At 44.3% G+C, this 18006-nt stretch overlaps 1 protein-coding gene across 2 annotated transcripts in view; it reads left to right on the top strand.

Moving 5' to 3' along the window:
• The window catches only part of AKAIN1 (A-kinase anchor inhibitor 1), a 47394-nt gene extending 30209 nt beyond the window's left edge, over window positions 1-17185 (top strand). Inside the window, exon 3 of one of the 2 annotated variants that reach the window (XR_010747411.1) lies at window positions 16343-16386. Coding sequence is in view for 1 of the 2 variants with exons in the window: in XM_066353298.1 (XP_066209395.1) it covers window positions 16343-16536 (194 nt within the window). In the remaining variant the exon portion in view is untranslated. Of the gene's footprint in view, window positions 1-16342 lie in introns of both variants that reach the window. The other variant, XM_066353298.1, reaches the window with a different exon arrangement.
• Window positions 17186-18006: the final 821 nt, after the last annotated feature.

Genomic DNA, 18006 nt, shown 5'->3' with positions numbered 1-18006 from the left:
GAATTTTTTTAAGGCATTATCTACACTGTTAATTAGATGTATGTAATTAAATTTTAACTTGCATCCTCAGAGATACTGTTTCTTTTCCTCCCTGCATCCATTTCTCCTTCCCTCCCTTACTTCTTTTTCCATATCTGATTCTTAAAGCAAATGCTTGTACATTTGCTGAGCTCTGACTTGGAGCTTTGGTGCTGGCAGCCATGCTCCCTGAGACACAGAAATCACCCCGCCCCTCAACTCTAACGAAGTCTGGGTTTATTTTCCTTCGGCTCCTTTTTCTTTCTGAAATATCACTGGAAAAAAAAACCCCATAGAACATCTGACCTTGTTCTTTACTTCCTTTTCTATTTCCAGCCACCTGTTCTCTCTTTCTAATTAACCCCAACACGGTAAAGGGAGCCAAGATGCTCGTGGCCACATAAAAAAGGTGTCATAAAAGAAAAGCCATATATGCTAGAATTTTGCCCAAGGAAAGTCATGATTGAAGATGGAGTTTGGTATTTTTTTTCTCTAATTTGTAGGTGAAGCAATAGGACTTTTCTCATTCCGCTGCTTGAAAAAACTAGTCAGACGCTTTGCATGCGTGTGTGCGTGCGTGCGTGCGTGCGTGCGTGTGTGTGTGTGTGTGTGTGTCATGTGAGCTTGAGCAGGTGACCTCCCAAAGGCCGGGAGAGTCAAACGCGGGGCCCTCAGCACGGGGTCTCTCTCAGCCCAGGCGGTGGCATCTGACCGTCAGCGGGACTGATTATCGTTGCCGCGTGTACCGGGTTCAGCGAGTTTAGAAACCGTGGAGAGTGTTTTCGTGGCAAACGTTGGCCAATGGAACGAAACCGCCTGGGGCCTCAATAAAGGGGCTTGTTTTTATAGCACCTCGTTCTGAAGCTTTTTTTTTTTTTTTTTTTTGTATTTTTCTGAAGTTGGAAACAGGGAGGCAGTCAGACAGACTCCCGCAAGCGCCGGACCGGGATCCACCCGGCATGCCCACCAGGGGGCATTGCTCTGCCACAATCAGAGCCATTCTAGAGCCTGAGGCAGAGGCCACAGAGCCATCCCCAGCGCCCGGGCCATCTTTGCTCCAATGGAGCCTCCGCTGCAGGAGAGGAAGAGAGAGACAGAGAGGAAGGAGAGGGGGAGTGGTGGAGAAGCAGATGGTCGCTTCTCCTGTGTGCCCTGGCCAGATATTTGAACCTGAATGGAGAGAGCTAAGAACTGACCATCTCAGGGGCTGATAGGGATACAAAAAGAATGGAGACAACCAGGAAGATAGAAAATGAGAGATACAAACTTAGTGTAGCATTTCAAAAATGGTAATTGGCCTAGTTATATGTGGCCTAGATTTTGGAGCAGCCTTTCTAATATTCCGGCTCCAGGGTATTTTCTGGGCCGGTTTCCACACACACACAGTCTGAGCTAGTGCGGGAGAACCCCGCCTTGGCTGTTTCCTCCTGTGCTTGAACTCGGATTGCAGCGCGCGAAGCAGCAAAACGGCAAAGGAGGCGACAGGAAATTAATGGGAGCGGAGAGACGGGGAGACCGAGAGAGAATGCACGGAAAAATGGAGACTGGACCACCAGCAACAATTTGTCGAATAAATACTCAGTGTCCACTGGGAGCCAGTGCTGTGCTAGGTCCTGGGGACAGAGTGGTGACCAAAGCAGATAGGGGTCATGCCTCGGGAGCTGATGCTCTAAGGAAAGACGGACAATAAGCACAGGTCCCGCTGGGATGAGCGGATGGGATGTGTGAAATTCATTTCTGACAGCTGCACATTCATTCCCTCTGGATGAAACACTTTCAAAGAGGTGTTACGTTCTCAGCACTGAGTGCAGTGTGGCTACAAGTGGTGGAATGCCTCACAGAAAGGTTCTGAATTTTAGACAAAGATAGGTTTGGAATCCATGCAGACTCAAACTCTTTTATTCTTTATTTAATAGACATTGAGGTACTGCTTATTTCAAGTCACAGTTCTAAGCGCTTTACAAATATTCACATATTTAATCTTTATAACAATATTATGAGGGAGACACTATTATAGTGCCCACTCTATAGGTGCGAAAACTGGCTTGCCCAGGGTCCTATAGTGCTATGGTCTGAAAGTTTTTGTCCTTTCCAAATTCATACACTGAAATCCTAACCCCAAAGTGATGGTATGATGAGGTGGGGCTTTTGGAAGGTGAGTAGTTCATGAGGATGGAGCCTTCATAAATGAGGTTAGTACCCTTATGAAAGGACCCCAGTGAGATCTCTCAATGCGTCTACCATGTGTGAGACACAGTGAGAAGACAGTCATCTATGAATCAGAATTAAGGCCCTCACCAGACACCGAAACTGTCAGCACCTTGATAGTGGATTTCCAACTTCCAGAAGAATGAGAAATAAATATTTGATGCATAAGCCACTCAGCCTATATAGTAGCCCAAACAGACTGAGACATATAGTGAGTAGTACCATCAGGGTATCCATACGCTTAAAACTAGATCTTATCTGTGGTGAACTGAATACAAAGCAAGGTGAGAGAAGGAGAGAGGACATGAGATGAGGTCGGGCAAGAGACAAGCGCCTGGTCAGCACGGCCCTGAAGGCCATGGTGAGAGGCTCAGCTTTTGTTCCAAATGCAATAAGAGGCCAAGGAAGGGTTTGAGCCATTGAGTGACATATTGGATTTTCATTTAGAAAGGTTACTCTGGCTACTGTCAGGGGAACAAATGGAAGGGAGAATATAAGATGTAATAACCAGACAGTGATTTGATATGAAAAAACAATTAGGAAGCAAGTGAGGGCAAACATATACATGTTTTTCACCTTATGCAGAGAAGGAAATCATCTTTGGGCTCTATTGTGAGCTGCCAACTCCTTGCTGAAGACGAGGCAGCAGCAAGAGGGACTCCAGAGCATACAGCTCTGATCCCTGCTCGGGGCCTTGCAGAGTAGGACCCCCAAGTGAGTGACTCTGTGCAATATTTGGGCCTCCGCTTTTCCAGTTGAAAAATTAAGAGAACTGATTATCTCTGCTAATTGTTTAAAGCCTTAAATTACTTTTTTGGTACTTAAAATTATGAGAGCTCTTAGGCATCATATATTTCCTAAAGGTGAAAACTTGGCCTATCTTGTGCAAACTTAGTACATTTAAGCATTGAGTAAATGGTCCATGAGTGACTAGGAGTAGAGGGTAGAATTTGAAAATAGTTGGTGGGAGCCCTGGCCGGTTGGCTCAGTGGTAGAGCGTCAGCCTGGCGTGTGGGGGACCTGGGTTCGATTCCCGGCCAGGGCACATAGGAGAAGCGCCCATTTGCTTCTCCACCCCCCCTTCCTCTCTGTCTCTCTCTTCCCCTCCTGCAGCCAAGGCTCCATTGGAGCAAAGATGGCCCGGACGCTGGGGATGGCTCCTTGGCCTCTGCCCCAGGCGCTAGAGTGGCTCTGGTCGCGGCAGAGTGATGCCCTGGAGGGGCAGAGCATCGCCCCCTGGTGGGCAGAGCTTCGCCCCTGGTGGGCATGCCGGGTGGATCCCAGTCGGGCGCATGCGGGAGTCTGTCTGACTGTCTCTCCCCGTTTCCAGCTTCAGAAAAATACAAAAAAAATAAATTAAAAAAAAAAGAAAAAAAAAAGAGAATAGTTGGTGGGAAGCTTCTTGTTCCCTGTGTTCTATCATTAGGAATTAGTTTAAAACATCTGCCTGATTTTTACTGCTTCTGTATCTCCAGCCCGGTGTGGGAGCCATGGAGCTGTTTCAAGGGACAGGGATGCTACATTTCACCTCGCTCTGTGGTTGGAATGTACACTCTTCCCTAACTCCTGCAGTTTTCAAATGTATATGGAGGTTGTCATGATTAATACCATTCAAAGTTATCTAAGAGCATTACTGAATTCATAGCTTCTTTTTGTCATTTTGTCATGAGGGGTTAGGTGAAATATTTTGACATTACAAAGGAGTCATCTTCAAAAAGTGGGGAGATGCTCCTTCAAGGAGAGCAGGAAAGATTTTACTTTATGTCAGAGCATAATCTCCTGGGATTCTTGTGACATACATCCCTGGGAATGAAGACTTACATTTGAGACATTATTTAGTTAAATTCTAGACGTGTATTCTCTGATGACTTGTCACAGGTGGGATCTGATTTCTTCTTTAGCAGAAAAATGATGGCTGTGAAGATTATGATGTTCACTTTAGGGAGGGCATTGTGAAAGTGTTTTTGTTTTTTAAGCATTCCTTTAAAATCACTCAATAAGCTAATAGCAATTCCTTTCTCCCTCTTTCCCTTTCCAGGGTCAGTAGGAAAGGAGAGCATGAGGCTAGGTTTGCCTACGGACTCAGACTCTTTTGCTAAATATTTAAGAGAGCTTAAATATTTCTGTTAAGTAATTTTCATCTGAACCAAGACAGGAAACCTCTGGATTGTATTTCCGGCTGCTCCAGAACTCTTGGGAGGACATATCTATAAATGGCCTTGCATGAGTTTTTGTGGTCAGAACGTACCACGATGTGCTAGTTGTTCTAAGTGTGTTTGACATGATTAATCCATGTCCTTGTCTCAGGAGGATTCCAGGATTTCCCCTATACTAACACACCCATTCACACACACACACACACACACACACACACACACACGCCACCCTCCACCCACAGGAACCTGGGCAGCCGGCTTTCTGCCAAAGGATATCCTGTCCCTGAGTCTACGGCAACCCTAGGAGTGGCCACGAAGGGGCAGCAGAGGCTGGAGAATCAGTCAGTGGCACAGCTGGGGCGGTGGTGGACTGGCAAGGGGCCTCTGCGGGTGGAGGTTGTGTCTGGGGGTATAGACCTGGCTCTGATTGTGCGAAGACTGTACGTGATCCCCAGGGTTCCAAAATTCATTCTGAGCTCTATTCAGGTCACTTTCTTTAATACAGGCTCACACAGTGCTTACATACGTCTTCCGGATTTCCAGACTCTCCCTTTCTGGTATATCCCTGGGGCCAGAACCCAGAAGCCCGCAGTTTGGGCCAGCCAGGTTTGTTTGGTGGCTCCGGGAAGGTGGGTGGGCACTGGGTGACACAGCCACTCTGAAGAAGTGAGCTGGTTAGGGAAGTTGAGAAGATGTGTAATGGCTGTCACAGAGAGTGGCCAAGCCTCATTTCCATCACACATCTCTGTTGTTTGATAGGGGAAATGGGTATTTTATCAGTCCTGTGAAAAGTGTCACCACACCCTTGTTTCATGACAAACTCTTGGCTTTCCTTTTATTTTTTTTTGGATTGCCATTCCTAAACCCTTCCTTCATGGAAATTCTGGCGCTGCTACTGAGAGCAAGAAATGAGGAGCAGCTTGATTTATGGAGAGTCTAGGGAAAAAAGAAAAATCTAGCTGAATTTTGCAGAAATCTGTGTGATTGTCAAAACAGCCTTTTGGGTCTCTGAAGTCATAAGTCAGTCTTGACTGAGTTATTTGTTATGTAAGTGTTTGGAAAATTAAATACTTAAAGCATTTCCAAGATAGCATTTATCCCACCTCAATTTCCTTAAATGAAAAGCCTTGTTCCATGTGTACATGTGTGCGCATGAGCGTGTGTGTGTGTGGTGTTTTCATGACAAAATCCACTTAGTATAGCCTGATTTATCAAATTTTTTTTCTTGAGCTTTGTTGCTTTTTGTGTCCTGTTTAAGAAATCTTTGCTTACTCCAAGGTCATTAAGGTATTCTTTTATATTTTCTCCTTGATAGTCTTTTAAATAATATTTTCTTTTAGAGCAGTTTTAAGTTCACAGCAAATTGCGGGGAAGATACAGAGATTCCTCACATACCCCTTCCTCCACACATGAACGCCCTCCCCCTTTATCAGCACCCCCCCCCCCCAGAGTGGTGCATTTGTTACACACATTATCACCCAAAGTCCATAGTTTACACTAGGGCTCAGTCTTTTTTTTTTTGTATTTTTCCGAAGCTGGAAACGGGGAGAGACAGTCAGACAGACTCCCGCATGCGCCCAACCGGGATCCACCCGGCACGCCCACCAGGGGCGATGCTCTGCCCACCAGGGGGCGGTGCTCTGCCCCTCCGGGGTGTCGCTCTGTCGCGACCAGAGCCACTCTAGCGCCTGGGGCAGAGGCCAAGGAGCCAGCCCCAGCGCCTGGGCCATCTTTGCTCCAATGGAGCCTCGCTGCGGGAGGGGAAGAGAGAGACAGAGAGGAAGGAGAGGGGGAGAGGTGGAGAAGCAGATGGGCGCCTCTCCTGTGTGCCCTGGCCAGGAATCGATCCCGGGACCCCTGCACGCCAGGCCGATGCTCTACCACTGAGCCAACCGGCCAGGGCCTAGGGCTCAGTCTTGGTGGCGTACATTCTATGGGTTTGGGCAAATGTATAATGAGTTGTGTTCACCATTATATCAATAGTATCAGACAGTATTTGCACTGCCCTAAAAGTCCCCCATGATCCAGATTGTTCTACTTTTCAAATATAGATGTGCAATGCACCTGGACCTGATTTTTTTTTTATGTATAGTGTGAGTTAGTCAAAGTTTTTCTTATTTTTGTATGAAATACTACTTGGCCCACCTCCATTGCTTGAAAGTACTGTCCTTTCCCCACTGCATTACACTGTTCTGCTTTTCATAAACTAGGTGACCACATATGTCTAAGGCTGTTTGTGGACTCTTGATTTTATTTTATTGGTCAATTATCCTCTGTCAGTATTACACTTTATTAACTACAGTCATGTGCCACATAATGCTGTTACAAGCAATGATGGACCACATACAACGGTGGTCCTATAGGATTATAATGGATTGGAAAATTCCTATTACCTAATGACATCATCGTCAATATAACATAGTGTGCAACCCATTATTCATGTGTTTGTGGTGAGGCTGGTGTGAATAAACCTACTGCGCTGATAGTTGCATAAAAGTGTAGCACCTACAATTGTGTAAAGTGCATACATTGGTAATAAGTGACTATGTTACTGGTTTATGTATTTACTATCCTATCTTATTTTAGAGTGCGCATTTTCTACTTATTAAAAACAAAGCTTGCTGCCACACACCGCGCTGAGTGGCTGGCAGCAGTCTCATCCATCTCGTGTTTACTGCGTCTCTCAGCGGCAGCATTGTCTCTAACACTGAGTCAGTCTCCTGTGGTCTGCACAGGACACGCTGTGCAGGCTGAGGCAGGAGGCTGTGACAGTGAGGGAGGTGTGTAGTAGGCAATGTCATCTAGGCTTGTGTGAGTCACTCTACAGTGTTGGCACAGTGACAAAGTTACCTAATGCTGCTTTTCTCAAGTCATATACCATCATTAAGCAGCGCAAGGCGCGCTCACGGCGTTATACCTGGTATTGAAAGCTGCTAAATTAGACTCTCCCTCCCAGTTATACAGAATAAGTTAAATTCTTAAGTAATGTGATGGCTCCACTAGGTGAAAGTTTTCTAGGACATTGTGAATCAGGGTGTTACATGTCTGTCCTGCATCCCGAGGACAGGGATAGCACTTCCTTTCCTTTCCCACTGGCCTTTCCAAATTTCACCTCTCCTCAGACATGTCCAGTGACCCCGTGTGGCACCGATTTGCTGAGACTGCAGAAATGCTCTCGGGAACAAGACCCAGTGCCTCCCGGTCCCCTGCCCCCAGCCCTGCACCAGCTGGGCCGGCCGCTTTCCACAGCAGCTTCTCTGGCCTCCCCGTCTCCATCAGGCCCAGCCAGGCAGGCTGCCTCCACTCCCCACGGGTCCTGCTGCCAACTCACCTCAGGGCACGGGGTCTGATCTCCCTGCCTCACATGGCTGGGCTCTGAGGCCCTGACCCTCGTACGAGGTCAGCTCTTCTTTTTTTTTTCTTCTGAAGCTGGAAATGGGGAGAGACAGTCAGACAGACTCCCGCATGCTTCCGACCGGGATCCACCCGGCACGCCCACCAGGGGGCGATGCTCTGCCCCTCCGGGCATTGCTCTGTTGCGACCAGAGCCACTCTAGCGCCTGGGGCAGAGGCCAAGGAGCCATCCCCAGCGCCTGGGCCATCTTTGCTCCAATGGAGCCTTGGCTGCGGGAGGGGAAGAGAGAGACAGAGAGGAAGGAGAGGGGGAGGGGTGGAGAAGCAGATGGGCGCCTCCCCATGTGCCCTGGCCGGGAATTGAACCCGGGACTTCTGCACGCCAGGCCGACGCTCTACCACTGAGCCAACCGGCCAGGGCCGAGGTCAGCTCTTCTTGAAGAGTGCTCCCTGTACCCCCTTCATAGTATGTGTCACAGCTCAAAGTTATAAACTTGTTTGCTTATTTGATTAACACCTGACTCTTCCATTAGATTGTAAACTCTAGTAAAGCAGGTTCCATGATGGTTTTGCTCAATATTTTCATCTCTAACACCCAGCCTCGTGTTTGTTATATAGCAAGTGCTCTGTAAATCCTTTATGAGTGAATGCATGAATGAATGAAGCATTTTTGTCTGGTGGTCTATGTAACTCTCCACTGTATCCTACTTATGGATTCTTAGTGAATATCTTTCTGGTTTATCTTAACTTATTCTATAAGACATTTTAATGAAGACCCTGTAGAGGTTATGAGAGGGTCTGGGTGCTTTCCTCCTTCTAAGTAGCTGTGTTCTTACCTCTCGATCCAACCACTCAGGCCACAGCTGACTGGGCCAGAATGAACCACAGGCATTCAATGCATGGCTGGTCCGAGAGATGGCCGGGCATGACAATGCTGTTTTCCAGGGATAATGGTGGTGCGCTGAGTCTTCCAAGTTTGCTTTTAGGAATTTCAACTGAAGTGATGGGCCTGGTGGTTCTTAATGCCCTGCACCTGACCTGGTAGGGTGGTTGTGGTCACAGCGGGGCATCACTGAAGTATAAGTTAGAAGTGTCTGACTCGTCTTCTGGGTCTCAAGTCTACCTTTTGGAAACCCTAACATGCTGCTCTGCTTTGGTTATGGCACAGGGGAATGCAGCGTGGCTTGGTGGGTGTAGCAGCAAGCTGGAAACTCAAAGGCTGTGGCCTTCTGTCACTGGGAAGTCACATAACTGTCGCTTGCTCAGTGGCAGAGCAGGACAGCCGGGATGGCTTCGTTTGCTATTGGTATAGATGAATGAGATCTAACGTTTGGTCCTTCATGAAAAATTCCTGTAGTTGCAGAGCTAGAAAAGAGACTATCATTTCCTAATTAAGGAACCAGAATTAGTTCTTGTCCTCTGTGTTCCACTGGCTAGTCATTGATGAATAACAGTACTGCCTGCATAGTCCCAGGCAATCAGCGGGGAAGATAAAATATACGCTCATGGTCACTGTCAGCAGTGCTGTGTGTTGGAGAGTGTGGGCAGGCAGTGGGGGAGAACTCACCCTGCCCTGATAGGGGCTTCTGTAATTTGCATATTTAGTGACCCAGTGCTGAGAGACAAGTGGTAGAGACAGTGTTTATGACAAAACCTCTGCCACATTCTCTGCGTGACTGAGAGAAAAGCACTGACTGGACTCGGCCTCACAGTGGGAACACTGACCTTTCCTAAAACCCACCTCACTGGAATCTAATAGGGTGGTTGTAATAGCGCCACAACGATGCTTAGGTTCTTAGGGGAACAAACAGTGTAACATTTTATCGGGAGGATCTTCCTATGGTAGATAGAAGCACGAGGTTAATGGATCTAAATAAGGAATTAAGGCCAATTATCAACCACATTGCAACTGAGTTCCTCGGGCACCTTCCATGGGGGCAGGTGGGAAGGACATGTGGAACAGCAGGCTGAGGGGGGCGAAGAGAGCACAGAGCTCAGGGAGTGTGTGGATGGCCGGCCCCCGGCTGAGCTGGGTGTCACCGGGCAGCCAGCGTGGCCACTGGGAGGCCTGAACGTGTGTGGTGTCGGGAGGGGGAAGGAGGGTAATCAGTCAAGGTGGAAAGGCACTGAATGCAAATGTAGTTACATCATGTTCTTGACTTCAGTGTATTTATATTGGGCATTTAGAGTTTAAAGCTAATTAAATCAATTCATCATCTTTGTGAAATACCAAAATGATTTTACAAATGCTAATTAGGCTGGGGGACATTTGCATCATTTAAAACTAGGCAATTGGCCACCTACAGCATGCCAATGATTTATAAATTTAAAATAAATGTAGTGCATGTAAGTCAATGGCAAAACTCAGAGTTTCTGTGGCTGGCTCTGTGTTGGGCTGTAATGCACTTTCGTGCCCTGCACTCGTATTAAGGGTCTCCACCAGGGTGTTCTCAAATACCCTTTCCTTTCAAGGGGATGCCAAAGGAGCACCTGTCGGTTTCACAGTGGATGAAGGCATCCTGTGAATGCCTGGTCTGTCCACAGTGCCTTGCCAACGCAGGGCCTGGGTGCTGGTGTTTTCTTCCTCCTAAATAGCTGTGTTCTTACCTCTTGATCCAACCTCTCAGGCCACAGCTGACTGACCCAGAATGAGCCACAGGCATTTAATCCGTGGCTGGCCCAAGAGGTAGCCTGGCATGACAATGCTGTTTTTCAGGGATAATGGTGGTATGCTGAATTTTCCGGGTTCTCTCTCAGGAATTTTAAATATGGCAAGAGTCTGGCAGTGGCAAGCAGAACCTTAGCTGAGATGGCCCTCAGAGAGAAGGCAGTAGATAAATGAAGCCATACAGGTCATGAGTAACAAGAGTAAATGTGTGCCATGAAGTCGGGAGACTCCGGAAGAAAGGGAGCGGTTAGATGGTAGCGGCTGTTGGCAGAGAAGAGTCCCGATAATCTAATCACTAGAGTTATATTGGATTATTCCAATTACTGAACTGTAATGCAAGACCCAGCCAGGTATTTCTATACCTGTATTCCCATAGTAGCTGCCCCACTTAACAAGAGTATCTTTTTTTGCATGCCAAACAGCCTAACATACAGTAGGTGTCTGTGGTTTACATAACATTTTTCTTTCAGTTTTATTGAGATTTAATTGGCATACATCACTGTAAAAGTTCAAGGTATACAGCATAATGATACATACGTTGTGACACGATTACCACAAGTTTAGTTAATATCCATCATCTCATATAGATACAAGAAAAACAAATTTTTTTATACAGCAGTGTTAGCTATAGTCATCATGTTGTATTTTAAGTCCCCTACTACTTATTTATCTTACAACTGGAAGTTTGTATCTTTTGATCACCTCCATCCACCCTGTTCTGTATCACCCACGGAACACTGGTAACCACAGATCTTCTCGCTTTTTCTAGGGGGGTTTGTTTACATTTCACATTTAAGTAAGATCATACTGTATTTGTGTCTTTTCTGTCTGACTTATTTCATTTAGCATAATGTCCTTAAAGTATATCCATTTGTCAAAAATGGCAGGATCCCTTTCTTTTAATGGCTGGACAGTATTTCTATGTATATTATGTACCACATTTTTTTATCCATTCACCTATTGATGGGCATTTAGGTTTTCCCATGTCTTGGCTGTTATAAATAATGCTTCAATGAACATGGGGAGTGGGGTATAGGTACCTGTTCAAGATATTTTGTTTCTTTCAGAGAAACACCCAGAATGCAATTGCCAAATCATATGGTATTTCTAATTTTAATATTTGGAGGAACCTCCACACTATTTTCCATAGTGGCAAGACCAATTTGTAATTCCACCAATAGTGTACAGGGTTCCCTTTTCTGTACATCCTTGCCAGCATTTATCTCTGATCTTTCTGGTGATCTCAATTCTAACAGGCGTGAGGGGGTATCTCACCGTGGTATTATTAATTTTCTTAATGATTAATGATGCTGAGCACCTTTTCATGTATCTATTGGCCATTTATATGCCCTCTAAAAAATGTCTACTCACGGCCTTTGCCCAATTTTATTTAGATTATTTATTTTCCTGTTATTGAGTTTTATAAGTTCTTTATATATTTTGGATATTATTTTCACTCATTCTATAGGTTTTATTTTGCTGATAATTCCTTTTGCTGTGCAGAAGTGTTTCTGTTTTATGTAGTCCCACTTGTTTAGCTTTGATTTTGTTGTTTGTACTTTACATGTCATCTCTAAAACATTGTTGCCAAGAGTTAGGTCAGGGAGCCTTTCTCCTGTTCTTTTTTGTTTTGGAGTTTTAATGGTTTCAGGTCCTATATTAATTCTTCAATCCATTTTGAGTTAATTTTTGTGAGTGATGTAAAATATGGGTTCGGTTTCATTCTTTTACATGTGCATATTCAATTTTCCCAGCACCATTTATCAAAGAGACTGTCTTTTCTCCATTGAGTATTCTTGGCTCCCTTGTCAAATAGTTACTGACTGTATACACTTTGGTTTATTTCTGGGCTCGCATCTGTTTCTTTGCTCTATGTGTCTGTTTTTATGTCTGTGTCATACTGTTTAGATTACTGTAACTATAGCTTAAAATCAGCAAGTGTGATGCTTTCTCAGGATTGCTTTGGCTATTCAGGGTCTTTTGTGGTTCTATATGTATGTAACTTTTAGTTTTGCTTTTATTGTGTAAATGCTCTGGGTGACGTTTACTGTCAGCTTCACTCCTCCCTTTCTCTGTTCCAATTAGTTGCCACTCTTTTTGTTCTCCTCTGCACCCTCCACTGCGGATAATTATCTGTGGCCCAGAGTAAAGCGGTAATGAGAACAGGGAGAGTTAAACTAAACTTGCAAGTCACCAGAGAGATCCTCCTGACACAGCTTGGCACAGAATACCAATGACTTTTTAATCAATTTCTTTTCATACTGGATGGATAAGGACATGACAATTTAACTCAAATATTAGGCCACAGCTAAATTTAGAGTAGATTTTCTTCCTCTATTATTAAGGAATTGGCTTACTCCTATCCTTACATTCTTCCTTTCTTCATCCAAAGACAAAATAATAGCTGTACTGCAGAGACTTTGGGAGTTAAAACATATTGGGTGTGGCAAAGGCTCTTTCCAAGAGCATGCATGAACATTTTGGACTTGGTTTGTTTGCACACACACTCATGCTGTGCAGTGGTGCACGGAGCTCTCTGGAGACTAGGTCTGACTTGCTACAAGTCCATACCCTCCTTTTCTAATTGAGCCTTGGCCCTGGCATGTTTCAGCATTAGACCTTGCCCAAGCTGTAGCAGGGCACATGGCTGCCCAGCTTGAGATTACGTTTCCTAGCTCCCATGTGGCCAGGTGTGACCAGCCCATGAGTCGGTTCCCCCCAATAGAATGTGAGTAGAGTGATGTTTACAGTCACTCTGTGGCAATTCCTTAAAAGAAAATAGCTTGCCCTCCATTTTCTCTTTGGCTACCTTCCAGCCCCAAATGACATCTTAGTTCAACAGCTCCACTCATGCAGTTGAGGGCAATGTAGTAGGAAATGGCAGAGCAATAAGATGGAAGGAAGTAGAGTCCTTAGATAACCTGGTGAAGCACAGCCGCCTACACACTGGGGCACTTCTGAGCTTTATGTGAGAGAGCACTAAATATCTCTCCCTTGTGTGAGTTGCCCTGGTTTTGAGTTTCTCCATTATAACATCCTAAGCTGTACCCCAACTGATACACAATGGCGGACACTAAGTGCTCAGGAACTATACTAAGTGTCGAACAGTTATGTCACTTGATTCTCTAGCAGCCATCCTAAAATAGGTACTATGTGCCCATTTTACAGATGTGCAAACAGGCTTAGAGAGGTGCCCAAGATCACATGGCTGTTAGTAGCAGAAAGAATTTGAACTCAGCTCTGAAGTACTTGAAAATACACATTCTTAACTGCTCTGTCCTCATGTCTCTTAGTATTACCGGCCACTCTTTTTCTACAGAGAATATGTAAAGTATTCTTCTCTGTTGCTTTAAAGTTTCAGTCTGTTACACATCCTAGCCCTGGATTCTTTTTCTGCTCAGTTTGGTGTAGATTGCTGATTTTATCCTGCTTTTTACTGGCGGGGGTGGGGGGAAGAATGAGTATTATTCTCTAGTTTTGAATAGATTCATTTTGCCTTATTTATTAGATTGTAAATCCCTTAGGAGATGGTGCCAGTGACACCAATGCTGAATAAATGGCAATTATATGTCTAAAGGGATAAGAGCTGTCTGGTCTTCCAAATGACTCAATATTCTCTTATGTGATGTCATTCTCATGGGTGTATAAATTCTGTTGGTTATCAATAAATCTTAGTGAAAACAACCCTTCCACCATTTAAAATAGATTTTCATGGTAGCAGTGTAGTTAAATAGAGGATATATCTGGAAAGATGATTTTGAACAAGAAATGATGCCATTTTATTTGTCACTATAAATATAAGCAGGTGGAATTTAAAATTTTCACGATTGCTCTTTAATCAAATGTTAGATTCATGATTGTTCTGCTCTCGGTGGGTTAGTAATAAGTTTGCTGCATAGTAAAAGAAAATCCAAAATAACACGACCTTAAATAAAATATATTATTTTTTCTAACATGGAAGAGGCCTATTGGTGAGCAGCCAAGGACTAATATGGTCTAATATGGTCATTGAGATCTCAGGCTCCTTCTAACTTTTTCCTTCCAAATCCATGAAACTGGTTTTTATTCTAAAGGTTCCCTGTGGTGAGCAAAAGCCTCTGTAATGACAACCATGTGTCAGAGCAGCAGGCAGCAGGCTGGGCGAGGGTAAAGGCCCTTTACCTGCCTATTCCTTTTTGGAGTCCTTTTACAGAATTTTCACTAAACAAACTTATACCTATGAGTTAGAATTTACCCGCACCTAGTTACATAGCTGGCCAAATAAAATTAATATTCTGTTTTGTTTTTAAGTAAGGAAGGAGAAGAATCAGTGTTGGGTAGATTGCCTTACCCTTTTTAAATTATTATTTTTTAATTTTTTAGTGTGAGGAAGGGAAGCAGAGAGACAGACTCCCACTTGTGCCCCGACTGGGATCCATCTGGCAAGCCCACTAGGGGGTGATGCTCTGCCCATTTGGGGCCATTGCTCTGTTGCAACCTGAACCATTTTTTAGCACCTGACACGAGACCATGGAGCCATCCTCAGTGCCCAAAACCAAGTTGCTTGAGCCAAATAAGCCATGGCTATGGGAAGGGAATAGAGAGGGGGGGGAGGGGTAGAGAAGAAAATGATCACTTCTCCTGTGTGCCCTGTCTGGAAATCAAACCTGGGACTTCCACACACCAAGCCAACATTCTACCTCTGAGCCAACCGGCCAAGTTCTGCTCTACCTTTTAATTAGAAAATTCCCACTATCCTAGATCAGAGGTTGTCAAGCTATGGTCCATGGACCAAATCTGGCCTGTAACATTTTTTAAAAATAAAGACTTATTGGAACAAAGCCAGTTGCATTCACTGGTATATTGTCTATAGCTGAGGATACAAGAGCACAGTTGAGTGATTTTTATAGAGGTGATATGGTGCACAGCCCAAAATATTCCTATCTAGCCCTCTGTAGAAAAGTTTTGCCACTCCTGTTCTAGATCACAGAGGACAGATTCTGATGAGTAGATGGCTTCATTTCTTAGGATGCTATTATGGCAGTAGGGTTGAGTTTAATGTGAATTCAGTAATAAGCTATTCTTCAGCCCCAGTGGGCTCATATGTATTAGGCATATGTTTGGGTGCTAGCAACACACACTGCTCACAAAAATTAGGGGATATTTCAAAATGCATATAAAGCAATAAAAAAAGAAGCATTTGATTATTTTTATTAAACAAAATCAGAAAAGCAAACAACAAGTCAAAGATAGTTGTTCGAATATGCAAATGCGATGCAAAACCAACTTTTATTTTATTGGTGAAAATGCTCTATTCAAAAGCTGAAAGTACTGGAGTATCTGCAACTTCCTTGATCCCCTAATTTTTGTGAGTGGTGTAAAACTTGACTAATGGTGAACTAAAAAAGGGAGCTTATTTATCTCACACGTAAAGGTGTCCAAAAGTCCATGGTCCAAGGCTGGTGCTGATGCTCAATAATGCCTTCAAAACTGGACTCCTTTCTTCTCCTCACCTATGCCCGGAATCTTGGCCTCATTGCCATGCATATTATCACACAGCTCCAGCACCTAAAAGCATTATGTCTGCATCACACATGAGAAGAAGAGGAAGGTGCCAAAGGCCAAAGGGGGCGTAAGCCTATCACTTTCCAAAGACTTTCAGAGAGGTCTTCATTGGCTAAGACCATGTCTCCTGACCACGGCTAGCAGCAGAGAATTCTGGGATGGTGAGAATATAAATTGGGCAGACTCCTGGGGCCAACAACTGCAGATGCTGTTGGAAAGGGAGAAAAGGAGGTAAGAGCGGTGTGTGCTGCAGGGGCTCCTCACGGTTAACGGGCCGCCCTCTCATATTCTTATAGTCTCCCCTTCCCTAGCCTTTCTCTTTCCTAGCTGCCCCTCCCTGTCATAGTTTCTGCAATTAATTTTACTGTTTTCACCTCTTTCATATTTTTTCTAGGTGAGAAATCTGGAAATGAGCCTGAGGAAGTGAAGCTGCAGAATGCCAGCAAACAGATTGTGCAGAACGCCATCCTGCAGGCTGTGCGGCAAGTCTCCCAGGAAAGTCGGCAGAGGGAAGAGAGGGACAGAGACAACCGGGGCAGCTTCCAGCTGGGCACAGGGGAGCTAACCAAGAAGCATGGAAAGAAGTAACACAATGGATCTGGCGCTTGTCATACGCTTTTCTTCCAGCCTTCCTCTTAGTATAGGACGTGTCACCAAAATGTTGCCAGTAAAGCCAACCAGTGTCATTGGCACCTAGCAGTAGAATGAATCCATACTAGCCCCTGGCCATGGGGTACTGTTGTGAACAAGTGTGTTAGATGATTCTGTGTACCTTTGTGTAGTGCCTCTGAGACGCTGCGGGGCCAAACATGACACTGTAATTGCACAATTTATTTTTGAAGTTCTCTTTAAAAACTAATTTTGTCTTATTTATTTAATTCTTCCTTTAATGCATTCTTTTTGTGAATTTAAACAGCAGTCTTTTTTTTTCCCCCTGTAATACTGAGTACAGTACTGTGTTTATTATATTTTTCAAAGACTTGCTGGAAAGGATGGAAAAATGGAGTTTCAGTCACCTTCAAATATGGAATTGAAGGTCAAATAAAGCAAAGGCAAATTCTAAGTCTGAGTCCCTCAGGATCTTATCAAGACATATGTTTATATGACTTTTAAAGGGGAGGAGTTTAGTTTATCAAGAACAGTCTTTCCGTTTCAGTTGTTCGATAGTTGGTGTTTACCCGCTGTGCAGAAATCCTTTGGAAATATTATGAATTTCTTTTTTTCATCTCAAAATTAAAATAAGACAAGTACTTCTATATGCATAATTTGTCCATGACTCAATTTTTTTTCTTTAAATTTAGAACTTAAATTTACTGGGGTGACATTGATCAACAAGAGTACATTGGTTTCAGGTGAACATCTCTATAGCATTTGAACTGTTGATTGTGTTGCGTGCCCACCAGTCAAAATCAAATCGTCCTGCATCACTATATATTTGTCCTTCTTTACTCCCCTCCCTCAAGCCCCTCCCCCTGGTAACCACTTCACTTTTATCTATGTTCAGGAGTCTCAGTTCTATATCCCACCTCTGTGGGATACATATTTGTCCCTTTTTACTCCACCCCCCTCATAAGCACTTGACTCAGTTCTTTAGCAGCTCCATAAATAGCAACTAGAGCTGTAGACTCCATCCTGGGGACACACTGGGATCTGATTCTGGAGAGCAGGGTCCTTGGAAAGGTCTCTGGGGCCTGTAAATGCAGTGTTGCCATCAGCCTATACATGTACCTTGCTAATAAGAACTTTGCTTTCCCATCTACAAATTAGAATTATTTTCTAGAGATTATGAAAATCATACATATCAAGAATGAGTAACACTTAAAATGGGAAAACTATTTGTTTTAGAAAAGCTCTCTGAAGCATGAAAACACAGTGGAAACAATAAAGAGACAGTGTTGGGAATGTAGTTACAGAGATGCGTGTGTGTTTGTGAATGAGCTCTTTGTTGCAATAGTATGACTGCTGCTTCATTCCCGTGGGGATAATGCAGATCTTTCTGGAGTTTTTACAGTTCCATTTCCTGGGCTTCACCACAGTTATTGAGTTGGTGTTAGTGAG

Source organism: Saccopteryx leptura, chromosome 11 (assembly GCF_036850995.1).
Source record: "Saccopteryx leptura isolate mSacLep1 chromosome 11, mSacLep1_pri_phased_curated, whole genome shotgun sequence".
Classification (NCBI taxonomy): Eukaryota; Metazoa; Chordata; class Mammalia; order Chiroptera; family Emballonuridae; genus Saccopteryx; species Saccopteryx leptura.
This window is presented reverse-complemented; position numbering and strand designations above follow the sequence as displayed.